Here is a 26,642-nt window from a genome sequence, read left to right as displayed (position 1 = left end):
GTCGAATTTATCACATCTAGATTGACTTGGTTAAAACTCAGTTGAAGAACAAATTATGTGTAAAAACCCTGAACTTACCTTTAAGAGAGAGAGTGAGAGACACACACACTCTTGAAAATTACTTTACTCAGTCAATGAAACTCAATTCTCAATTCACTCCAGAACTTCTCAAAGCAGTTTCTACTTCAAGTTTATTTATGTTCTGTTTTTATATTTATTGACTCACTGAAATATATTGGTGTGTTTAATAATAGATGAATTATTGATTCTGTTAGCAACCTGGTCTCATATAACCATTAAATTCAATTGAACTCTTGACATTGTGATTCTGAGAAAAAAATGTTTTGTAATCCTCTCATTCCTTTTGGTAAAATATGCATTCAGGGCTCAGTGATTTTGTTAAATAATTACCCTTAGGACAGATTATGTTCCGATTTATGAGACTGACGGAAACATATATTTTGTTAATGAGACTTCCCACACAGCAGACTGAGTTAGATGTTGCTTTCAGCTTTTAAATCGAAGCTCAGAATGTTATGCTGAGATCACATGGAGTCAAACTAAAACTAACAAAACAAAATAAAATAAATCTCAGTTTGCTCGAGCGGGCATATGCATTACTCACATGTTGTTTCCTGATTTGTTTTGGGGTCACTGGCTTCTTCTCCATACATAGCATAAACAGTGACGGTGTATAGAGTGTCAGGCGTCAAGCCAACCAGCTCCACCTCTGTTACTCCGTCAGCTACATTAATCTGAGGGCAACACTTGGAAACAAATTTAAATAGTCAACTTCGCCGGAGAATTTATAAAAACTTTGCATTCTCAGCTTTTTGCTTCTTTGCCTACCTTGTTGTTTAGATCTCCATCATCTGTAATAGGAGCATACAGCAGCATGTAACCTGAGACTCCTTCCACATGGCTCCACCTGGCCTGCATTGTGCTGTGAGTCGCATCGAACAGCTGGAGGCTAGCGACTGACGGGAGAGCCACTAAACACACACGGACAGACAAAAACAGGACATTTGAACAAGAATAAAACAATATTTGAAACCAGGTGTCGAACAACAAAAAAGATTCATGTTTATTTTCTGATTCACGTCTTATTGTTAGAGAGGAAGGCAAATTAGACCTAAAGGTTTTTCAATACTCAAATGAGATAAAATTCAACAGTTTGCATGCATTTTAAAATGAATTTTACAAAAAGACAAAAGATCCTAAAAACAAAATCTGCATTGCCATAAACATTGTTACTAATCTGTGTTCTAAGGTGTTGACTTTTTCTTTTCTTTTTTTTTGCATATGTCTAAAACTAAACTTACAGGTAGTTTCTGATCCTCTCAGAGCTTCACTTGCCTCGTCCGTGTACACAGCAAACACAGCGAGCTGGTACTCAGTGAGAGAGCTGAGATGCTTTAACATCACTGAAGTCTCACTGCCAGCCACGACAGCCTGGTGGGCAGGAGAACGAGTCAAAGCAGGAAAGGTGGATGAAAGGGACAAAAGTACGGAAATGAAAAGGCAATAAGGAAGCGGCAAATGAGGGTATATTTGATGTATTAAAACAGAAAGAAGGGAATAGTGTGTACTATATGGGGAGAAATTACAGCATTATATAAAGATCTAACAATATTTATGTTAGATATCAATACCAGCTCAAATTTTTACATCAGTGCATTTCTAAATATTAGCCTAAACAAAAACAATGAAAGTCATTCTCAGTTTATGCATTTGCTAAAAAGAAACAACTTACTACCACAGTCAGAAGACGTCACTTCACCCTTTAACAATGTTTAGACAGAAAACACTATTGTCTTTTGGATGTACTAAATTTTGCTCGGGGAGCAAACAAGCACCCGCATGTACAGCACTATCAGTTTTTGTTTGCAAGCACAGTCTGTATTGAGAAACTAGGTTAATGTAAATGGAGAGATGCAAGAGGTATCAATGAAGAACACCATCAACATGTCAGAGAAAAACTGATAAAAAAGCGCAGTGTCCGTCCTCACTCAGCTACTCCTACCAGCAGCGTTTCTAAAGGTTTTTCCTTCCACTTCCACACATGCTACATCCACAGATTACAAGACAAGACAGAGCTTCACACCATCAAAGCGTCTGCAATGAGGCAGCCATTTCTTAATTGCAGCAACACTACAAAAAGATAACTCATTATGTATAGCAATATTCTCAGGAAGCAACACGGCGTTTACCTCCTGTGGTTCTCCTCCCTGAGCCGGACTGTAAACCACTCTATACATCTCTACGTTTCCAGCTGCCGGACTCCATGAGACCCGAAAGCTCTGAGCTGTGACCTCTGAGGTTTCCAGGTTTAGCGGCATTTCCATTTTCTCTGGGGTAAATTCTGAACACAATATGTGTAAACATGAAGACAAGGTGGAAGAATGAAAAAATAATGCATGACATTCAGGGCTTTATGCAATGGCATGGACATTTATGGTCAAACACAATTCTAGAAGTTTGCAGAATTTTCTTTGTTTTAATACCTGTAGTAAAAAGAAAATATGTCCCATTTATTTTCTGCACTTGTGCATTTTACAAAGAGTTCTTAGGGTGAAGTAATTATTTCTGTGTATATTTATTATAATATTTATTTATGTTTCTGTGCTCTTCACCTAAGCAACAAATTCCTTGCTAACCTGAGCTGTTCAGAATCTGTTGGCCCCTTTAAATAAGGACGAAACAATTTACAGTTTACTGCAGTTTATGCAAAAGGATCAAAGACCCTATCTACTTATCATATTTATGTTACATCTGCATACTCTTTCTTTTAATGTGGTGGTTATTTTATCTAATATTCTTGATCATTTCTAGTTATTCATGTAATTTCCTTTACCTCTGTCCTTATATTTTGCCTCTTGGTGAAGTGATTCAAATTAACTTTAGCTTGAGCAGTGACATACTGATAAACTTGCCTGGCTTTACTTTGACCTTCGTATATTTGGGATTAATGGTTATGTAAGATGATGTTATTATTCTGGATGCCACTACAAAGTCCCTTATCTGTGGTCTCTGCAGGCTCTCTGCCTTTCATTCCTGTTCCTTACTCTGCTTGATGTCTTTGTCTTGCAGCTCCACTTGTTCACACACGGTCTTCGTCAGTCCCTCGACTATCGAACTCATAATGTTGAAGTCAGCTACATTGTAGACGTGAGTGTGATGCGGCTCTGAGGCGATGGACCGCAGCTCGTTCTCATCAGCATTCTTTACACCTAGAAGAGTAAAGGACATGTCATTGTTGGAAAAGAGTCAACTGCAGAAGCAATGTTGGGATTTCAAGTCCGATGTTTAGCTTTAACAGACACTGTCTTGATGAATAAACTTTAGCACAGCAGGTCAGTAATGTCTGAAAAAATAAAATCTCAATTTAGAGGAGCAGAAAAGGGGTCGTAGAGAAGCTGTGGCAGAATTGCGTCTGTTCTCACCAATAGCAAACAGCTCAACACCAGCCTTTCGCAGGCTCTCTGCTGGGGGTACAACGTCGTCCTGGGATTTTCCATCTGTGATGAGAATCCCTATCTTTGGTAAACCAACTCGTGAGCCAGATTCAGGCTTGAAACAGTAGTCTGAGACAAAATTCAATGCAAGCCCTGTTGAGAGTGTTAAAGAGATAAAAAAGGGGAGGAGATAAAAAACAGAAGTGAATAAAAAAGGTTCACTGGCAAATGCTGTTGTAAATAATAGAAAAATCTCCCATAGAAATGATTAAATAGAGCAAAAGATGATATCTGCATGGGGTGGTGTGTGAATGCTTGTTTGGACTTTAAAGTAAAAATGGGAACATACAGATTAAAAACTTAATGAAACAAACCAGAAAGGCACTTTTGAAGCAGATGCTAGTAATAATTTAATTTTAAGCAGTACCTGTGAGAGTGTTCCCTCCTTTATACGGTAAGTTCTTCACTGCATCAATGACAGCTTCTTTCGTAGAGTAAGTATTCAGATGCCATTCTATCCTGGGGTCTCCGCTGTACTGGGCCAGGCCTGGAAACAGACAACAGCAGCTACTATGAACCCAATCACTGATTTACAGAACCCTACACATCTACTAGAAAAAGATGTGTAGAAAGCATATATTGTCATTTTATTGGAATATGTAATTACTAATCCAGTAGTTTCTCTTCCTGCAGAAATATGGTGGCCGTTTGCTAACAAAAGTTGCTACTTGTCTACTTTTGATAACAAATAACTACTTGCTAACAAGTAGCAGCTGGCTATACTGTAGCAGCTAGCTACTTGTTAGATATTTGCTACCAAGTTATTACACTCAGAGTAAGAACTAGAAAATATAAAACAGTTTATTCTATGAGAATCAAGGCTGGATTAAGAGCCAAGATTAACTTGACACCACATAAGGTAAGAGAAAGATGATAAGAAAGACAAATCTTCAAACATCATTTTTTTAGTCTAATATTATGCTGCTTTATTTAAGCAGATATTGACCAGGGGTGCCAATAATGATACAGAGCAGGAGTCTTTAAATCCACACCTACAACTTTTAGATGTGTCCCTGGTCCAACACACCTGAATTAAATGGCTGAGTCAGCTCTTCACTATGCATTCATTTTCTCCAGATTCCTACTGATGACCCGATTATTTGACTCAGGTGTGCTGAAGCAGAGACACATCTAACATTTGCATGTCTGGCTCTGAGTTTGAAGATCTTGATATAGATGGTTTAACATAAGTAACAAACAAAAAACAAATAATAATAAGAAACATCTTTGGACTTATAAAAAGAGGCAATACAGAGGATCATGCAGTTTCTAAATCTCTAAGAAAAATAACATCTGGGACCCACCTATCCTGGTCTTATCAATGCCAATGTCAAAAGCGTTGACCAGGTTTTCCAAAAATGTACGGACCAGCTTGAAGTTGATCCGGCCTATACTCCATGAGCCGTCTACCAGGATCACAATATCTGCAATGGCCGCAGTGTGGCACACAAACTGATCAGCTAAAAAAGAAAACAAAACAAGAAAAACCAGCAGGTTCATAAAGTCAAACTTAGAATAAAATACACAGACAAAATAGAAAAAATATGGCATAATTATTTGAAACAAAAAAATGATACATTATCACATTTTACTTTGGAGTCTTGGGTCTAAATGGCCGTTTTGGTCTAATTTTGAATTTACCCTTATATTTTCACCATAAAAACTATTTACCTTACCTTGTTTGGTATCATTATTTTCAGAACATCCTAAACTTTGTGATTTTACAGTGTTTGTTTCATTTTGACAAAATTTATTATCACATTGGAGCAAAAAACACACACAGAAACATGACGTCATGCCCGCCACAGGGCGGGCGTCGACCTCAAAAGGTTAAGAAAAATAAAAAAATCAATTAACTAAAATTTGTCACTATTGTTGAATTTAGATTTAAAAGCACACATGTTTAAAATTCAATAATACAATTAGTGCTGTCACTGTCTTGAAAAGTTTGACATTTAAGGGTTTGAATAGAAACATCTAAAAACAAAAACAATTCAGTCAAAATTTAACGCCTTTCTATTATTTATTATTGATTACAATATTTAGAACAGCATTTATTTTTTTATTTTTTTCCCCTCCGAAGAGTTTTTGCGGCGCTAGTGGCTCGTATTTTTTGCGACAGTAGGCAGACAGGAAAGAGGGCGAGGAGAGGGGGAAGACATGCGGCAAAGGTCGCTGGGACCGGGAGTCGAACCCATGACGTCCTCGTCGAGGACTAAGGCCTGCAAACGTGGGGCGTGCTAACCCCCTGCGCCACCACAGCACGCCCCAGAACAGCATTTATTTAACAAATCAGAGATTAAAACTGTGGTACTTCCATTACATCACTGCAGCAGCTCAGGGTTCTTATATGCCTTTTGTTTTAAAATTCCACATTTTCCCAAATACCGATTTCTAGATTTTTCAAGGAAGGACGGAAGGAAAGAAAGAAGGAAGGAAAAAAGGACAGAGATAGACATAAGGAAGAATAGTAAATTTACACAGAAAATAAAAGTACTGCTTGTCTAGGAGATTTTATCCTTGCCTATTTTTTTATTTTATGTTGATTTACAGTATCAAGCATTTATCTGGTCTCTATAATTTATGTCTCCACAATCTAAAAAACACACACAGAATTAGTTCATCCTTTATAATTCAATAAAGCTTATCTTGTCATCCCTCTCAGTCTTGCATCCTGAAAATGACTGGATCCACTTAAGGTTGTGTCATAGATAACGTTCTGCTCTACAGAAATAACGGAGAACAATCCAAAACATGCTGACAAAGAGATTTATGTGCAAGTGAAGAAAAGCTATAAAAGAGAATGCTGACTGCAGGGAATGTGAGTTATTACTTTGCTTTTTGCTCAGCGCAATAAGCTCTAGGGATTAGACGAAAGATAGGGGAGTTAATGTAGATTATTTAGCTAGTACTAACTATAATAAAGTCATTCAAACTGTTTTCTAACACCTCTGCTACAATAAATGTAAAGCAGGACCTATTTATCATTCTGCTCCAACTAAAGGCTGGTGCTGGTTAGATATATATGATAACTGCATCATATTAAACATTCCACCTGTGGGTAACTTGGCACAACGAGATCTAAAGCTTAGAGCTACAGATTTTTCCAACATTAAAATGAAGTAGTATCTGTTTCAAAGAGCAACTTTCCAAACAGAGCCGTCTGTCTGCTGTCTCTGTGTGTCTGCCGGTTTGAACAGGCCAGCTGCTAAAGCCAGCAGATGAAAGAGAGACGGCAAGAAATCATGTCCCAGAGACGGCTGATGACAATTTTTCGTTTTCTGCTGCCTTACAGGTTTGACTGAGGCATTGTAGGCAAACACAGAGACAGACAAGTGGAAATGATAAATGCTTTTCAAAATTGTTCTAACAAAGCTGTTTAGAGCTGTATTCAGCCCCTTTATTTTGATATAAAAAGGTTCCAAAGGTTTGTTAGGAAACATTCGTGAACAAACACAGAGACCAAGAAAGATGCCAACAAACAGTAAGACTAGCTTGTAACGTCTTGCAGAGAGCAGTTCAATCCATCTTCCGAAGACAAAGCAGAGCTCTGGAGGAGCTGCAGAGATGCATACCTCAGGTAAGATAATCCATCAACATCACATTGTCATAAGGCTTTAATGAAAGACTACTACTAAGAAAGTAAGTGACCCAAATTGATGTCTGCCACAAGCAGTGTAGAAGATACACAAAAAAAACCCCCATAAAAAAGGCCACTAGTCACAGAATGTCAAAATTAAACTTTCTGTCCATCATGTAAAATGCTAAAGGTGGAAAACAGCTAACAGAGAACATCTCCTTAAACACAACATCACCATAACATCTGTTTGATGCAATAGGGACAGTCAGAACCAACCGGGAGACAACTGAGCTAAATACAGGGGAGTAAACCTGTTAGAGGCTGCAAAAAACTTGAGATGGGTCAAAGGTTCATCTTTCAACAGGACAACAGTCTTGAACAATTTCGATAAGATGTTGGTAGAAGCAAATCGAAGAGACTTGAAGCTGTATGAGCTTCAAAGTTATTAACTTAGGAATGCAGAAAAAAATGCACTCCTTTTCCATTCGTGCTGATCTATTTGTCATTTATTAGGAAAACAATTCCCAATACAATACATTTATGTTTGTATTGAGAATACAAATTGCATATTCCATGGAAAAGGCATTGCATATGGAAGATTCTTTCTTATGCTGTGACAAATGATAACAGAAGCCAGTTGATATCATGCATAAAGCTACAGATTCAGTGACTGTCGGTGTAAAAAGGCTTATGCACTGACAGGTTAGGAAATAAGAGGCTGGGTCTCCTGGGTATTGTTAGATGTGCAAAACCTGTATGCCTGCCGATCCAGCTGGTAAGCAGATGATTAGAAGGTTGGTAATTACAGCTTTTCACAGCTCGCAAAACCATTCCCAACTTTTATTGTGTGCAGGGTGGCGAGCATGTCAGCTGAAGTTAGTCATAATGTTAGTGTTTTACCTCTGAACCGATAATCTAGGTAATTCATGTCCTTCACAGTACACCCGACAACATCTGTAAACAGTCTATAGTCAGTTAAAGCAAATGATTTGCTGCCATTTATTCTCACACTGTTTTATTTATTTATTTATTTAGCTTTTGTTTAACATCAAACTGGTGGAAAAGATCATTATAAAAGTCAAACACATGAAAAAAAAAAAGAGATGTTCCACCACACAATTATTTTAAACTATTAGTTTAAACAATTTAAGCAAAAAGAAGGCTGCATTACAGTATTGTGATACATTAAATCACACACAGTCCTTTGGAAGCTGCATGGTCATAATTTAGTGTTAGTGAGACGTTTTCTGACTGTCAGGCAGCAGCAGCCTGGTCAGAGGTCTCCTTGCTCCTTTAAAGCCCCTCTGGCCTTCTGCTCACCTCCGTCCTGCAGCCATCTCACTGCTCTGCTGTGGGTTAAGGTGCAGGTTTAGTGGACCTGAGGGGAATTTGGAGCGTAGAACAGTGAAAAAGAATGTGACAGAAGGAAAGAACTGAATCAAAAGCACAAACTGATAACAGCGCTGATGTATAATCTGTTGGATTACAGAACCAACTATTTATCAAAAGACGGATTTTATTTGAAAAAATAACTGCAAACCCTTTAAAGCCATTGTGTTTAGTGACTCAGCAATTATGTTGTCTTGTTTAATGAACTGAATATTGTAGAAAATGAACACAATCTGCTCTGCAGGGCAAATAAACTGCTTTCAGATTTTGAGTGACTTTTCAGATGCTATGAAGTCAGATGTAGTTGGATATAAATAAATAAGATTGGGTTCACTTTTGGTCAAATAAACTTTTGTTTTGCTTCATCTCTTGTAATTACTATTTATAGTGTTACAACTTTGCTATTTACACTAGATCAGCTTTGTATCTTTTGACCCAAGAAATTGCAGCTGCACAGATCTATGATTCAGACCAAGTTATGACTAAATTATGTAAATATGCTATAAGTATTGCTTGGTACATTTCTAATGAGCTAAGATTTGGGTTTTCATTATATACAAGTCATAGTTATCAAAATAAAAAATAAGGGCTCTAATTCAGTCTATGTTTAATGAATCTGTATAATATTTGGAAAAACTATTGAACATTTTCACAATGCTTTAGTTTTTGGAGCTGTAGTTGTACTACATCTATCCTCTTCTGACTTCTTGTGTTTCCACTTGTTAAATAAGGGTAGGTTTTATGTCCACATTCTCTAGTGTTTCAGAATATTTCTTAAAATTTGCAGAATATATTTGTGTGGAAAAAATTATATTTCAAGGTTTGTGCAACACGACTGGCTGTTGTGAAAACCCTTTCAACTTAAAATGTGAGAGAAATGTTAATTTTCCCTGGCCTCTTGCTCACCTACTGTATATCCCAAATGATATAAACTGGAATGTGATCTGTAAATGGTGATAAGTTACTTGCCATCGAATCTAAACCTGTTTGCTCTGGGACTGGCCATTACAGATTTCATGCTTCTAATCTTAACCTCTTCTGCAATCATTGCTTTTCAAAATCCCCACAAATTATAACTACATCTACTTCTTTCCCCCCACAACTTATCACCTTTTCACACTCCAAACACTCCTACAGTGACTGATTGCCACAACAAGCTGCACTGTTTGTTATAATATCATATAAAATGTCTTTGCCAGATTCTCCATGAATAAAAAATAGGCAAAAAAACACACCCGTTTGCATCCAAGAGAACAAATCCACAAACAACACATTACTTCAGTAGTCTGGCTATTATTATTCAGCACCGAAAAATCGGATTTGTGACTTTGTGAATCACAGTGTTGGCTGAATCACATTTGAACCTTATTTGCTTGGAAGCAAGAGTAGAAAATGTGCTGACCAAACCTGCTAACCACACAGCTGGACACACACCAAGCAAAGCAGGCATGGCTATGAGCTGACAGACTGTCCACCTGCTATTCAAGAGAGGGGAACAGGCCCAATCTTATATCTCACAGCACTAAGTGCATGGCTGTGGAGCTGCAGGAGGAAAGAAAAAAAAATTGTGGCTTTGCAATAACTGAATGAACTTGTGTAGGAGTGCAGCAGACTGTGCTAAAAATGTGACTGCAACAGCCACTGTTGGCTCCAACAGCTAATCAAGTAGAGAGACACTGAAAAGCACTGAAGCCATGAAAAGAAGAAAAGCAGGAATTATGAACGTCATTTAAAAGAAAGAACAATTGTAGGAGCTTACAGATTGTGCGAAGACAAGTAAAAGAAAAAGAGACTCCAAACTACAGGCTCCCTACAGAGCAGATTACTTAAAGCAAAGAAGATTGCTGCGAAATATTCTTTACTCAGAAACTGACACGCATTCCCATTTATGAATACAGTTGTGAGAATTGTAAATGCACAATACACCCCCCAAAAATATGCGGTTGCACACAAACTTATCTGGTTTTAAAAACTTCTCCATTGCCTCAAACCCTTCCTCTATTTTTCTTTGTCTCTCTCTGGTCTTAACAGTTCTTCCCAGACGGCCTTGATTTATTGCTGACCTCTATTTAGCCAGGGATCAGACGGAGCGTGCTGTCATTTCAGTCTCTCTTCAGTTAACGTTTACTTTCCCCATCGCTGTGATTGTATTTCAGTATCTGGAATTAATATTGAGGGCAGCGACAGGCATGCAGATACATGGACAGAAGCAAGGATGGTCCCCACAGTGGCAACCTTCTCCTTCTTCAGGATGAACCTGCTTTCAGAAGAGTACTTCACCGTCAATGCATGGCTAAATATATAAAAAAATAATAATTGGACATTAATTCCCAAAAGTTTAACCAGTAGAAATGCTCAGCTGAAAATACTGAAAATTGTATCAGCTTCAATGAATTCAAAAAGTGTCAAGGATATTAAACCGTCTATTTTATTACTACTTCTGCCAGATTTATTTAAGTATCATTTCATATTGGAAATTACTGATATCCTGTTGAGCAGGTTTCTGTAGCTATAACTATTAGGGATTCAAGTTTTTTTTAGGTTTTCTATTCAGTGTATTCCTATGTTTTGCATTATATTTACATCGGTTCTCATTGCCAGTGTTTCCCCTGTTTTATAAGTTGTACAGTTTGTTGATTCATTTATGCTTCATGTTAAGATTTCTAACATTTCAACATCAGTACCCAGAACCACGCTTCATATTCAGTTCTTCACTTCCTTCCTGTGGACATATTGTTCCTGGGTTCCTTCAGTGTTTGTCAGATCCTCATGTTGCCCTTGTCAATGTAATTTATTGGTTTGGCCCTCAACCTTTTGATTCAAGGCTACAACTAATTGTGTAAGCTTTATGGTCTTTGGTAAATAATTTCAAAAAAGGGAATGCAAACATTTCTTGCCATTTTTAAAAAGAGAAACAATGAAGAACTTATGCCTAAAAATATGTTTTGTCGAAGATGTTTGTGAAAAAAACAAACTTTATATGACTTTTGACAAAAGCGGATAGAAATTAAAAAGTTTTAGCAGAGCCAATTTACCGTTTTATTTATAATAAATTTTCATACCTACATTTCATTTCTTTCTATTTTGCAAAGTATTTCAATTGATTTTAAATATCAATGACTTTAAATATTATGACTTATGAATAAACAACATTCCATTATTTTTTACCTTAGTAGATAATCCCAAAATCATTGAATATGACTGCAAGTGCAAAACATGTCAGAAAAGCAGATATAAAAAGCCAACAATAGAAGGGGGCAAAGGTGAAAAATCTTGACGACATCAAGAGCTGCTTACTCTGAAATGGCCACAACCTGCTGCTGTCAGTTCTTCTCAATTCTCATAAAAAAACCGACAACAAAAAAACATGTAATCTAACTTCAGGTTCAACCCTTAACTACCTTTGAGAAAGTTTAGTAGTTGTTCCAATTACTATAACCCAGGAAGGGAGCCATTGCTATTCAGTTCTTCTTCTGCAGATAAAGGCTTTTACAGTCATCATTGAGGGAGGGTTGCTGCCCCTGTGAGGTCATTTATAGAAATAACAATTACTACCCTGTTCAGTTTCTAACCCTCATTTGACTAAGAGTGAATCCCTATGTTTTGTAAGTCAAAGTTTCATAACTCTATAGGTTTAAATAGTTACTCGATATCCCCTTAGTGACTTCAGCAATTCATAAAAAATTTCCTTGTTTAGCTATTTTCAGCAATCCTGGGAATCTTTGTCTTCAACAGGGACTCTGGAGGTGGTCGGTGCAGAAAGGAAGATGGATGAAGCTAAATACAGGGCGATCTGCTTGGAGAAGATGTGAGGCAGTGATCAGGTTAGTGACCAGCAGACACACTGGCTGTGGAGTCGCAAGTGGCTCTTTGGACGTTCTGTAGTGGCTCTAGATAACTTGATAGTAAAAATATAAAGAAGCAAATATTATTAGGTTTTAGTAGTTTTTCAGTTTTCTCATGGAATAATTGCATTTGAATTTGCACATCTGCATTACACTAAAATTAGCAGAGATATTTTACTTTCTATGTCATTAGGTTGGAAAAGAAAATGATAAAGAAAATGCATCCATCCTGTTATTTTTTTTACCCCTCCAGGGGCTCTTTTGGGGGCTCTAGTGTCCCTTTTACGAAAGTAGGCTGACAGGAATGGGGAAGGAGAGGAGGGAAGACATGCGGCAAATGTCGCCGGGTCCGGGAGTCGAACCCACGACGGCCGCGTCGAGGACTCAAGGCCTCCAAATATGGGTCGCGCTAACCCCTACGCCATCACGGCACGCCCTGCATCCATCCTGTTTTTATATAGAATTATGTGTTTTCTTTATGTTAAAATCTAAAAATAGGAAAAACCTGTGGTTCTTGAAGTTTGTAGTTGTAATGTTATAAAAGTGAAAAAAAATTAGAAGTTTGAATGCTTTTGCACAGCGATGTATGGATGTAAATTCTGAGAAATAACTTATTCTTTCAGTTTTGCAATGATTTTAAAGTGGATTTGTGAATGAAGAAATAGCCAAGTTAACTTTTTTTAGCAATATACAGTTGTGTTAGACTAATAGAAGGAAAAAGAAACAGCAGGTAACTCAGTGATCCGTCCTTACACCAGATGACAGTGGTTCAGGAGATCGGAGAGTAGCTTATTTATGAAGACGATGACATGCAGCAGAATGATACACCTGTCATTTGGTCAGCAGTCCACTGTTTAAATCAGACAAACTCAGTCAGGCACAGACATTCATATTCATTGGTGAAACCTGAGCCTGTGGGTGTTTATATGTGAGATTAAGTATTTTGATCCATGAGGTTTTAAGTTGAAATCCAGCAGCTGTTTTCAGAGGATTTATGTCACTTCATGAAAGATCTGTCTGTGTCTGCGCTCCTGATCTTTATTCCACTGAGTGTTTGGTTCCACTTCATTCACCACACAGATATGCAGAAACAACAGATATTATGGATGGTAAAAGCATAATGTGGCCTGTCAATACCCTACTTCTTTAAAGCCTTTTGTCATTTTCCCTCCCATCCACCTTTGTTTGGCTTATCCATTTTTCTTTGTCGTTTGTTTTCTGTATGGAATCTACCTGATCCACACATATAAACTTTTATAGTTGTGCTTTTCTCCATTTTTTATTACAGTTCTAAACAAAACTCTTTCCTTTTCTTAAGTTAATGCCTTATTCCAACCCTAACCTTACATTAATATACATCAAGTCTAGTCAAGAAACCCAAAATATTAGGGTTAGTTGAATAGGTTAGCATGTGTTGCCTCATTAGGACAAATTTATGTTCATAATTAAAACCAAATGTCTTGACAAGACAGCGGATTACACCAGCGTAGCTTCCAGTGAAACCTTAATAGTAATCCAGAGATTTCTCTTTTAAAACTTGAATACATATGTAATATCTGTTTTCACACACGTTTAAGATTATAACGTGTGTGTAGCTCCCAACAGGTTTTATGGCTCTACAAATCAACAGTGGCTTAGTGCTGAATTTTACTGATTAGTTTATGGTTCCTACCTCTTGTCATTGTTTTCTGCTCGATGGACCTTTTTGTTTAGGATCAGGAAACTATCTCGCTTCAGCAAAGCACAGCTACAGTGGACACAACTCTTCTTTTTTGCCGACTTTTCCAAGATGCTGACCACCACAAAACAAAACCAACTCTACAACAATTGAACTTTAGGAGACGCTCCGATCTTGTTGTCGAGCCAACACAATCTGGCCCCTGACAAACTGACTTAAATCTTTATGCAGGAGCAGTTTTCTGCTTCTAACACATCAGCTTCGAAAACAAAACGTCCCCTTGACATGAAATGTTTTCCAACTACGCTCATTAAGTTGATTTATTTTACCCTAATAAGACATTTAATAGGCATGCTGTGAGCAAAAGTAAAAGGAGGAATTGCATTACTCTTTCAATATTAAGCACATAACGACTCTTGAATCTTTTGGTTTAATGCAAACTTTCACTGTTTTTGTTTTGTTTCCTGCATGAAATAAAAGAATATAAGATATTGGTTCAGCACAAAACAAATAGTCCTGCCCAGTGTCTCAGAAAGATAGAGAGATGGGAAGCAACAGTGGTGCAATCAGGAAATTAGATGCTAATTATTTTAATTGAGTTCCTGCCAATAATTAATAAAATGACATTAGCACAGCCACATCTATGCACTTGTTAACCGCCATCATACAATTAGCTCAACTCACCCATAAATGTCCTCTATTAATAGAGGACGAGGACGGGCTGCACAGACCACACAAACACGACTCACATCCAAATGAGTGGAGGGTCTTAGCAGCTCAGGATCAGGATCTCTCCTCTGCTCCTTTCAGCAGGAATAATTTATGAGCAGAAAAATATACAATATGGAAAATAAAGGACCAGAAGTGATGGAAAAGATGCCAAAATGAATTTCAGAAATTACTTTTGCATTTCATGAGAAAAACAATTTCTTTTCTCATTTCCTCCAGTACTTTTCAATCAGAAGTGTCTCACTTAGCCTATGTGGATACTCCACAACTTATACAGAAGCAGTACCTTCTTGTCCATTAGTCACTTTAATACTTCATATCTGCTTTGTTCTGTGAAAGCATTACTTTCTTGTTTAAACAAGCATGTTCTGTGTCAGTAAAAGATTTTGGCATTAAAAGACTCAAATACAAAGGAATGATGAACTGCTTAGAATCATTGGAGTTTAATTATGCTGCTGTTCTAGTCTATATTACATGAAATTTTTGTATTGATTATGTTGGCTTCAACTCATTAATTTCCCCTTACTGACTGCCTTGCTGTCCATTTATCAACATGTCTCTTGGCAAAATCTTTGCAATCCAGTGAGTCCACTGAGTTTTACAGTAGCCGAATAGTGAAGATTTTCCTGCATTTGTGCAACTGCTGGAGATTTTAAAAGAAAACTGAAGGATGCATGGAAATACTGTGTCTAAAGAAAGGCTAAACAAGAGACAAATTTTGTAGTATTATCTGCAATATGCATACTCTTGAGAATAAATTGTTACAAATTTAGAAACTTTAATCAGCAGGTGAGAGTTTCTTTCTCTCTGCAGTGATGACAGATAAGACTCGCCTACTCCTTCATGACCAGTATGCTGAATGTCAGCTGAATCTCATTGGCCTCCAGCTCAACTTTAACAGCATCTGTCTCTTGGGTTCAATTTGTTTTTGCATGTGTGAGTGTTAAGTTCACCTTCGGTTGGAAATACAAAAACTACAATGAAGCACCAGAGCATTTAAGAAAGGAAATTCTGTGGCATTAAGAAGTTTCCATACACTCAGCATGAATGTCATAATTTTGATCTTTAGATTGATGCATTTGAACATTTCTTTTGCTGGGAGTAATGATGATACAGCAAACAATTTCACTACAATTAGAGGCACATGTTTGATGCTTTTGTGGTTTATCTACAGTATATTCCACACACAATCATAATTGTACATAGCAGATCTTATGTACGTACGCAACATTAATATTTAGTTAAATATCCCTCACCAAATGACAGAAAAGCCACAAACATTTGAGGTTATTTAGCTTCTGGCTGAATATTTGACCACTTGTTTTCTTGGAGACTGTATTGTTCATTAAAACTTTCTGATTTAGAGATTTTGTTTTTGCACATAGCCCATACATATTAAACATGGCTGAAGTCAAGGCCAATCTTAAGGTCAGCGTTGGTCTGATTTATCCATCCCTTGAGAGTTGAGAGTTTGTCTGGTCAGAATACCTGATCGTTCAAATTTGAACCATCCAGCTGCTGATCAGAGAAGTACTTGAAAACCCTCTGGGGATGTCACCATCCTCATCAATGTGTCCTCTCCGAATGCAACAGTTTGGTAAGCACAATCATACGACTACCTCAAGAATACACCAACACTGTTTTCAAGTGGATGCACCTAAAGTTGATTTTTTAGATGCGATAGGTTGTGTTCAAGAGTTTCTAAGACTCGAAGGATGAAGGGATGTCGGTGTTGCACCCCTGAGCTGTTACCACAGGAAGTCACAGAACTGAATTTGTGCCACTCTAGACACGAAAGCTGTTGCATTTCACATCATGTCTTTGATTCTGCAGAACCAGCAAGTTAAGAAACCTCATGTTCTGACAGCACAACACCCCTTCAGTACAGTCGCTGTGAAGAAGCGAGCAACTGTGATAAAAAAAGCTCTATTGTGTCACAACTGCTCGCCTTTTGCATGTCACTCTAACAGTCAGCAAAGGAAAATATTGATTTACCATTTCCATTTGTAACATATTCTAAAACTTTCAAACTATGATGGATTTAGGAAATATAAACACTGCTTTAAATTAAACCTGAGAATTTTAATTTGTTATAAAAAAGTCGATCTTGTAAATATTGTTGCACTTCTTCTTCTTGGGGTATAAAACACATCTGTAAGACACAGCGGACAGGGTTCTCACCTGCGGTTCTAAATAAACCTGACTGGGTGTTTCCAGCTTCAACAGATTCATTCATTCTTTTTCCACAATGCCACCAAGAGTTTTCATACTAAAGGCTGCTTAGCGTCCAGTACTAAGCAGCAACAAATGCAGTCATAACCCCACACATATCACTTGACAGATTTCTTAAAAGAGCTATTGTTGCACAGCTGTACAAATACTAGATTTGTTTTTTCAATAATATTGTTTAGGACCTATTTCCGGGGAAATACATCAGCCTCCATTCTTTGCTAAGCAAAACATAAATATTAATTTTCCTTGTCCTTTTCTGATGATGTTGGAATGAAAAACAAGGTAACCCTTCAGAAACATGTAATCCCACAGCAGACAGAAAAATCTCTATACACTATGGTCCATCAAATGAACCTTAAATTAAGAGAAAACTATGTGAAAAGCAACTAAAATAGAGACAATATGTCCTCTGTTTGCCTGTGGTTCTCAATAATATTATGAAATAATATTGATCTGTCTTCTTTAACCATCAAGTAGAGTTATAATTTTAATATGCTACAGTTCAGTAGCAGATCTTCTTCAGGCAAAAGCCAACATGCGTGGAGTTGTTGTCCTATCAGTTCAGCCTCCAGACATGGGGTTAAATATTCATCTCAGTAACTGTTTTTTTTTTAACATTTAATTTTGATTCATGCCATTTCAATTAAATACACTCATCCACTGCAGCATGTAAACATTTTTCTTTAGTTCCATCATCTTCTCTTCCCCTGCCGATTAAAAGGAATCCCACAGCATAATACTGCTATCGCCATGTTCCATTCTGATGCCTGTGTGTTTAGGTTTATATGGGGTGTTAGTTTCCCCTTATGCACAGAGTTTTGCATACATAACAAAGTAATCAAAATACGTCCAGTTAGTTTTAATCAGACCAAAGCAGATTCTTCCACATGTTTCTGTTTCCCCTTACATGGTTTGTTTTAAACTTTGAGCTGAATTTCTTACAGCTGTCTTTCCCTAACCCTAACAGAGGTCAGATATTACAGTATGGGGCATCAGACATCGGTTTAGGATTTTTATCAGTTCCCTGAGTTCCAAGTCCATTTCGGTAAGTTGATGCCCATCGTCGATGTGCATCGACTTCTCCACCTGCAATCAAACACGACCCCCTGTAAACTGATTCATCAATTAAAAACTGAACAACAAAATCCCCCCAGACTGATCAGTTACAAAAACATAAGCTAACAAAAGAGAAAAATACCAGGTTGGTCTCTCTTTGCTTTTAAGCAAGCCACATTTAATAACACATAAGTATGTGTTATTAAATTGACACAAAAGGGAAATTTTATTTTCACACCTGAATGCTCCTGTTGGGGCTGTGGTGGACTGAAAACATATTCAATCCACTGCAAACATTTTGTATTTTCTAAGAGCCCGAGTAACTTGGTGTCACCACAGAAGAAGACGGAAAACTAATTTCCTTTGATTGAATGGAGACTTTTTTATTTAGCTCAAACATATGTCCAAGTACGATAACATGGTTGGAGAGTATTTCCAGAAAAGCAGTTATTTCATTGATAGTAGAGGAAATTCTTTGGCATTTATTTTGGCTAATGGCCTTATCTGCTACTTTCTTGTTACACCCCATTCAACAGTAACACCTTTAAAATCTAATCCCTCCCTGAAGTAGTTGATTGTATTACATAGTAAGATTAAAAAAAACATGTTTGGCAAGAGATGACAAACTTTAAATTGTTCAAATTGAAACTGTAGGATCTTTTTTTTATCCTAATACCAACCTAATTCTAAATATAATCATCAGCAACCTAAAATATACATATATATAAATATATATATAATATCACCACATACACAGGAAGGAATGACCAGCTTTTGTAATTAAGGTATTCTTACATGAAAGCCCTGATTGCTACTCTGGAACAAAGATGGAGTAGGTCAGCAGTACTAAACTCCACACAGCTACACCTTCGTCTACGCACACTCGCACACAAAACACATTCACACAGGAACCCTGGGAGACTGTCTGTAGCACCATCTCTGTGTAGCTCAGTGGGACGCCGCTGTTATCACCGTGGAATATAAATACACATGCAGAGCATCATGTGGAGGGAAGAGGAGAAGCAGTCACACATTATACCTCAATATAAAGGAGCGTTCTCTATTGAACTAAAGAGATGCATTATTATTATCGCTGCAGCTGAATCCAGACAGAATCTACAGAAGCACAGCAGGATATTATTATAATCCCCAACAGCTAGAAAAGCAAAGAACCAATCAAAGTCTCCGGTGTTGCATTGAAAGGTAGCTGGGTCTAATAACAGGAATATGATGGAAATCCAACTTTATAATATCCTTGCTTAGAAGAAAGGGAAGTAAGAGGAACTTAATATGAAAGACTAAAACCTGTGGGTAGGTCTAGACACACAAAGCCTGCTTTATGTGGTTTAATTTTTTTCTTTTTAAAATAATTGGAATACAGGTTGAATTATATCTGTAGAAAGGTTTTTTTTTCTTTCAGTGGCCCAGATATTTAGTTTTAAACTTTTCTCACTTAAATTTTCTGAACTTTTTCTTTCAATGTCAGCTGTGAAACAGAGTTTCTAGTAAAGATTATTTTTTAGCTGCGAGTTAAATCTACAAACTGCAACTGCAGTTGCAGTTTTCTGTTTCTATGCATGCAGAAAAAAACCATCTGGTTTTACATGGACGCAAACCACTTTTTCACTTGTTTTTTTAGTTAACCGTTCTTATTTCTATTTCAAACTACTCCACTATTTTGTTTTATGAGTGACATGGAAGTTACATTGGCAAATTATTTCTAAGTAGCTTAAATGAATAAGAATATAAAGAATCAAATGTAAAACTTCAGACAACAATATTTTCTCATTAGCGAAAGAAAATTGTATTGTAAAATTGTATCATTGGGAAAATTTTATTATTTTCCAAACAGAAAACATCATAAGTAAGCACCAGATTGCAGTTATAAACCATTTTTACCAGGAGGTTGTGGATTCTCTACTTTTAGTCAAAGTTAGCTGCAATGACATGTTTAAAAACTAAATAAAAAATAAAGCACAAAAGGTATAAGAACAATCTTAAAGTAATCTAAAGTAAATTATATTCTTTAATTGCCTCATTCAGACTGCAATGGGCAGAGAGGGCAAGACTTCTGTAGATAACAGGAAGGTTGAGTACCTTACAGAAAAGAAACTTTGTTTAATTCCTTTGAGTGTTCAACTTAAACCTGTGATATTCACACTGAGTGTAAATGTTTAGTCTCTTTTGCAGAGGAACACTAAGGCCATAAGAAGGAGGTTTAAACAGTGTCCTGGTTATTTATAATTTTGAAAATGTCTGACGAGGGAAAAAACAGATCCATATGAACAAATAGCTAACAGAACCTAAAATACAAACCAATATGTGTCATTAGTGCAATGATGCATTTATCATGTTTAAATAAACAAGTTCATCTACATAAAACTAAATGTACAAGCAATCTTAAATCTTTTTAATGATGACTATTTAGCGAGATTGTATCTGGCATAATAACGGACAAGAAACAAACCAAGAGAGCTCACAAAAGTACATTTCCATTTCTATTTTTTCTTTGCTGTTGGAATTTATTATTGTTTTGCGTTGTTTTTATTTCTCTGTATCACCATGATGACACAGCACAGAGAAACAGGTTTTACAGAGAAAAATGTAGAAAATGTTTAATGTCTGAAACTGCACCAACAAAATTATAAGTGTTGTAATCATAAATGGAATTAAATAAGACTTAAATAGGGCAGATAAATCCTTCATTCATAATTTTGATTAAAATTAAAATCAATAATTTTAATCTTTTAACTTGTTTGGTATTGCAATTAATAAAAGCTATTTCTAAAACCTGCAGTCAGTACAGGATTTATTAGCTATGTGCTTTGCACCCAAGAGCCAATTTGTTATGTTTTTATGGAAATTAATTGTTCATCGCTTCTCTCAGTGTGTATAAATAAATTGTACTTGTGTGCTCCATCAGCATATCTGAAATGCACATTTAGCATATTACAGAAGAATTATATGGTGCAATCAATATATAACTGTATAGTAATTAAAATAATTGCAGTCTATACAGTTAATGCACTGTAGAGATCAACACAACAGCTAAAACTACGGCGGTGCTGAACAGGACAGAGGTTGATATCTTGATGGCTGATTGCTCTTATACGACGACTTAAGGAGTTTCCTTTCACACCAGTTTCATTTTATGCATCCAGGAAATGTCCAGTAATTGTCTCATTACACCTGCACAAACATCTGTCACCTGAATTAAACTTGCTAGTTGGTATATACATAAAAATAACACTGTTTGAGTGTTGTACAAATTTCGAATGGGCCCTAAATGCATCTTTAGGTGGTGTGAATCAAATGAGTTCAGATTGAAACAATTAGCTTTCTTCCCCAGAGCAAATGCTTTCTATTAGACTTGGGCTCTAATGCTGTTGCTGGAAGGAAAAACTAATGTGTGGATCAAAATTTAATCACACTTCTGGCAGAGTTAGGTTCAGAGCAATCGTTTTGTTTCTTCTTACTGGAGGTAATTTTGACTTTTAGGTCTCAATATGAATCTGATAGAGTCTCCAGAGGGAGCTAAAGATTAGGGTGATGGCAAAGAGGCCTTCCAACTTCAAAGACTTGGAGCCAAAGTTAAATTGTCAAAATACAATGAAAACACGCAGAAAGCTGGTCAGCAAGGAAGGTTTTACTACTGTGATTCCAACAGATGTTTCCATTCATTATTGAGAAGAGATGCCATTGTTTATTATAATGCAAATAAAAACAGGTTTAAGGTTGATTCTCCTTTTACATTCATTAATTATCTTTTGAGAGATGCACCATTATGTCCACAGAGACAAACCTCTTTTTCCCTGGTTTGTACTGGAATGTAATTATATGTCATCACTGTGATGATGTTGTTCAAAGTGTAAATAAGAAGGTGAAGGAAAGACAAGCAAATATTTGGGTTGCATGAAAATAATTTTTAAATCCACATCTGTCTTGGGTGTGAATACATTTAGACTCACATTTAATAAAACAAACACTTTCACACATTAACAGCTTTCCTAATATCTGAGATGTTGCTATATGCATCATCTGTGTGATGGGATTTTTTATGATCTTCACACATTAGTAAAACCCAAAAGCATTGCAAAAATGATTAATGAGCAAAACAAATTCCCATGTTAACTGGGAATGTGTTAGCAGGAAGACCACTCAGCAAAATATCCAAGACATCTATCTGTAAATTTCTTTGAAAACAAATCTTAAGCCATCAAAAAGAACATCTTGGAACAGCTTGGTTTCAAACATAAAGCAAATTCTTTAAGAAAAAAGCAGCTTCAACTCATGCAGACAAGAGCGAACAGTGAATGACACTTTGCTTATATCAGGAGTTCATGTTAAACACTAAATGTTTCCAGAAATCACAACTATGACAGATTCATCAGTGAGGAATATGTGGTTCTGGCATCTTCGTTCTCACTTGTCGGGTGAAAACCTGACGTGTGCCAGTCAGGGCATTTCTCTGACCTTTTCCATTACTGATTGCTCACAAACTCTGCATGTTGTTGGAAACAACCGGATCTGCACTGACACTACACATGCTGATCTGCCAGCCTCCAAAACATTTCTATGGCAACAGACTGGAGAATCCATCCAAAAGGTATTTATCTCATTTATATGTTCAGCTTAAAGGCAGCCTCTTGTCATGGAAATGGTGTGTGTTTTTGTCCTACCTCCAGAGATCTCGTTGGCATCGTCAGGAGGTCCATCTGAATCAGTCAGTCTCTGCAGCTCAGACTCATCTTCTTTATCACTATCACCTCCAGCAGCTGGTTTAGCTGGAGAGAGGTAATGAGACGTTAACAGAACAGAAATAAAACACGGATTAAGAAACTTTATTTTGCCATAAATATAATGTGGTAATGTGGCTGAGAGTTTCCCTGATGAAATCACACAAAACTCTTAGTATTTCCATAGAAACGACCACAATAAAAACGGTTCATAATTGAATTGTTTCCGAAACACCGAAGACAAAATCTCCATAAAGTTTTATCTGTATATTTTATTTATGTGCTGAACTAAACAAGAAGCTTAATTTACTTCCAAGACAAATCTGAATATCAAATTAGTTTTGACCTCACTTGAATATTCAATTAACTTTCACACCATATCGAGGTAATCAATTAGCACAGAACCTTCAAATGGCACCAGTCCTGCTAACCAGAGTTAATTTTGTAACACTTTGACTAATCTGACATTTTTGATCAGAAGCAAATTTATCATGCCAAAAGGAAAAAAAAAAGTCTGGCCCTAAGAAAGAAGATAATAGGCACTTAATATGAGGGTGAAGGCTACATTGTCATTTTCAAATGTTTCATGGTGTGTAGAACAGCTGCATGACGCATCATTGCCAAGCATCAAGGCGCACATTCTTTTGCAAATAAAGCTGGGTGTGGCTGAAAGCACAACTTTTTAAAAACTGCAGAGGAAAATAGCCAGATATGTCACCCTTTGGGTCACTGCCAAGATGATTGTTGCTAAAATAGCCTCTACTGGACTTGATGCGTCAAGAAAGTGTCATAGTTCTTCATCATGAAGAACTTCAAGGTCACCGTCCAGGAAAAACTCCTTTGCTGAAACAACAGGGCATCAACGTCCGACTAAAGTTGAACATTTGAAACATGGTGATGTGTTTTGGAAATGTGTTCTTTGGTTAGAAGAGTGTAAATTTGAGCTCTTTGGGCACAGGGGTGTTGATTTAGTTTGGAGAATGAAGGGAGAGACCATGAACTCCAAAAACACAGTAGTACTGTTAAACGCTATTAAATACCAGAGTGCTGGTATTTATGCTGAAACTGATCGTACTGAGTCTTTTAGTCCAAGGCTTCTTTAAGCCAAGATGGGGGGAATGGAAGAAAGTAGAAAATAACTTTTAAAAATGAGACAATGAAGCAACAACAAAACCAAGCAGAAGAACAAATAAGAGAAAAGTGATAGAGGGAAAAATATACAGTATAGACACTGCATAACAAAATGATCTGAGAGAATGTCTAAACAGCTTAAAATAGGAAAAGGCCAAACGTAATGAGAACAAAACAAAGACTATTTAGTTAAGTAGAAAAACAGAAAAGACAAGACTATTCCAGAAGGGCAGAAAGAAATGAAACAAACCTTTAAATCTCCCCCGAAGTGGTCTGCTCTGCTCTCCGCCTCTAATAGCAATGACACTAATCATGTAGTCCTTAGACGGATTGTAGTCTGTTATTAAAACCTTTGGGTCAGATTTAGACACAATGATCTCCCTTTGCTGACCACCTAAAACAGAGAAAGGGATAAAAAAAAAAACGGGACATTTAGACACTCAGTCACAAGAAATAACATTAGAATTACATAAAAATGTTTTTTTTTGTAAGCCGCCATCTAGGAAAAAGCAAACTCATCTGAAGAGCTGTTCAACAGTCAAGGTGGAAATATTTTGTTATGTGGATTTATTTATGCAATCCTTAGACCACATACCTGACAAATACAAGTGGTTAAATGTGGATAAAAAAGGAAAATCTAGTATTATGATCTTGATTTTGTGTTTGGCTGTCTGTTCTTTCCTTCTGCTAGATGCTTTCTGTGCTTTTATTGATCTTCTGGATCTGCCTTTGACAGGTTACTAAATTGTTGCAGGTAGACAATGGTAAAATTTCATACTTAGAGTTAACATAAATTTCACAAACGTTTCTAAACTGTGGGTTGAAACTATAGCTGCAGAAACAAATTAATGTATAATACCGTTGTGGAGACAAGGCTGCATTAATCATATACAATCCTACACATGTGAATTATTCCCTTGTGGTGTGTGTGTGAGTGCCTATTCTTTCCTTCCTATAAACTATAAGTTTTGTGGGTCTCAGCCAGAGAGATACAGTAAACTGAAGCAGGTACACACAACGCCCTGCACCGCTTTACACTGCAACACACTAGAAGGACTCAACACTGGACTTAACCACTATACTGAGGCCTGAAAATGAGATACAGTTTATTTTTTTATTTTCTTTTTTAAAAAAAACAAAACAACGTTTTTTAAAAAAGTTTAATTTGTGTCGCATGGCTTCATTTTTACTCATATAAAGAAGAAGAAAAAAACGCACTAGCATTGAAAACTCTAAATTGTTCAATTTGGATTTGGACCAAAATGCAGTCAGGAGAACAGAGTGGTCATATGAGCCACGGTTTAATGAATACAAGTCAAAAACTTACAAAAACTGGAAACCCAGAACATGGAGAGGCGGCAGAGCGCAACAATGAAACAGAACAACGAATGAGCCACTGGAGTCCAGGACAGAGGAGGGAGTGAAAATGACAAAGGAGCTAATCAGAGGTAACCAGCTGCAGCTGTGAAGGGAGCAAGACTAGACAAGAAAATGACTAGCAGCTGGGGGAGGGGAGTAAATGGCAAAGCAACTAAAACGAAGATGAAGATAGGAGGAAGAAAACCTAAACAATAACAGGAATAAATACCAAATCTAACAAAATAAATCAAACAGATAAAAAGAGAAACTAAACTAACAGAAGGAATAAACTATAATGAGAAGATAATACTAAGTTCACAATACACCAAAACTCACAAAACTCAGGTAATGAACAAACTGAATGAATAAACTGGGCTGGAGGAAAAGATAATCAAAATAACAAATCTATACACAGAAATGAAAAAAGCAGAAGTCCACAATAACAAGGGATGTGACAGAAACACTCTCCTCATTCACAGAAATTAATTATTGAACCATTTCAAAATTATACACAAAGGCTCAAATATATGAGCCTTTACACACCCTGCTATTTGAAATTAGATTAATTTCTGATGTTGCAGAGAAACCACACACTTTTTAACCCTTGAATTAAAAAAGCTACCAACAATTTGATATTTGTCAACACTTCACTCTCATGTACACTTGCTGCTTTCCTGTGTTTGGAACCAGTTACTTATAATTTTAACCCTTTGACCCAACACTACTTACCACCAACTTGGGGAGAAGTTTCTCCTTCAGGCAAAACAGAAACTTACAGCAGGACCAATCGAATGTCTTCTGAGAGATTTTACAGTCAGACAAGACAAAGATTGAACTCATCAGGTGCAGGACATATAAGAGGAATGTTTGGAGGATTCAATGCGAGGCGTTCACCCTAAAAAAACACTGTACCACCTGTCAGGTATGGTGTTGGGTTTCTGTGTTGTATGTCATACAGAAACCCAACAGCAAGGTGAAGAAGCAGAGATTCTCTCCTCAGTTTAATCAGGTGAAAACGACAACCCGATTTCACCTGGAACAGGTGAGTTTCTCTGTTCCAGGTTTAAGATTAAGAAAACATCCAGCAAGTCATGTTCTCCTGTGAAATCGATCTCATCTTCTTTCATAAAAACCTAGCTCTTTCTGTCTTTGTAGAACAGGAAAATTATCCTGACCCAAAAGGTCAGTGACTAATCTAACTGAATCCTTTGTGATCTATAAAGATGTTTCCTCAGCAGCTCTGAACTAGCTCCATCATTCACCTCCTCTGACTCCGAAACAAGAAGGAAGGAACATGATTTCATTCCTTTCACAATGATCAAAAAAAGGCTTTATTCACCATATGAATGCAGCAAAGATTGTACTGAAATTAATTACCTGAAACTGCATTTT

The 26,642-nt window shown here is 36.8% G+C and overlaps 1 protein-coding gene across 4 annotated transcripts in view; it reads right to left on the bottom strand.

Moving 5' to 3' along the window:
• The window catches only part of LOC102216744 (collagen alpha-1(XIV) chain), a 122,086-nt gene that overhangs the window by 75,890 nt on the left and 19,554 nt on the right, over window positions 1–26,642 (bottom strand). For all 4 annotated transcript variants that reach the window (XM_023331258.1, XM_023331259.1, XM_023331260.1 and 1 more), the window contains exons 4-13: window positions 24,142–24,285; window positions 22,704–22,808; window positions 4,820–4,975; window positions 3,883–4,002; window positions 3,444–3,608; window positions 3,066–3,230; window positions 2,211–2,362; window positions 1,323–1,452; window positions 850–992; window positions 626–767 (exon numbers count right to left, since the gene is read on the bottom strand). In XM_023331258.1, the coding sequence (XP_023187026.1) occupies window positions 626–767; window positions 850–992; window positions 1,323–1,452; window positions 2,211–2,362; window positions 3,066–3,230; window positions 3,444–3,608; window positions 3,883–4,002; window positions 4,820–4,975; window positions 22,704–22,808; window positions 24,142–24,285 (1,422 nt within the window). The remainder of the gene's footprint in view (window positions 1–625; window positions 768–849; window positions 993–1,322; window positions 1,453–2,210; window positions 2,363–3,065; window positions 3,231–3,443; window positions 3,609–3,882; window positions 4,003–4,819; window positions 4,976–22,703; window positions 22,809–24,141; window positions 24,286–26,642) is intronic.

The sequence above is a fragment of the Xiphophorus maculatus genome, chromosome 3, assembly GCF_002775205.1.
Source record: "Xiphophorus maculatus strain JP 163 A chromosome 3, X_maculatus-5.0-male, whole genome shotgun sequence".
Taxonomy (NCBI): Eukaryota; Metazoa; Chordata; class Actinopteri; order Cyprinodontiformes; family Poeciliidae; genus Xiphophorus; species Xiphophorus maculatus.
Note: the sequence above shows the minus strand (reverse complement) of the source record. Positions and strands in the feature narration are given on the sequence as shown.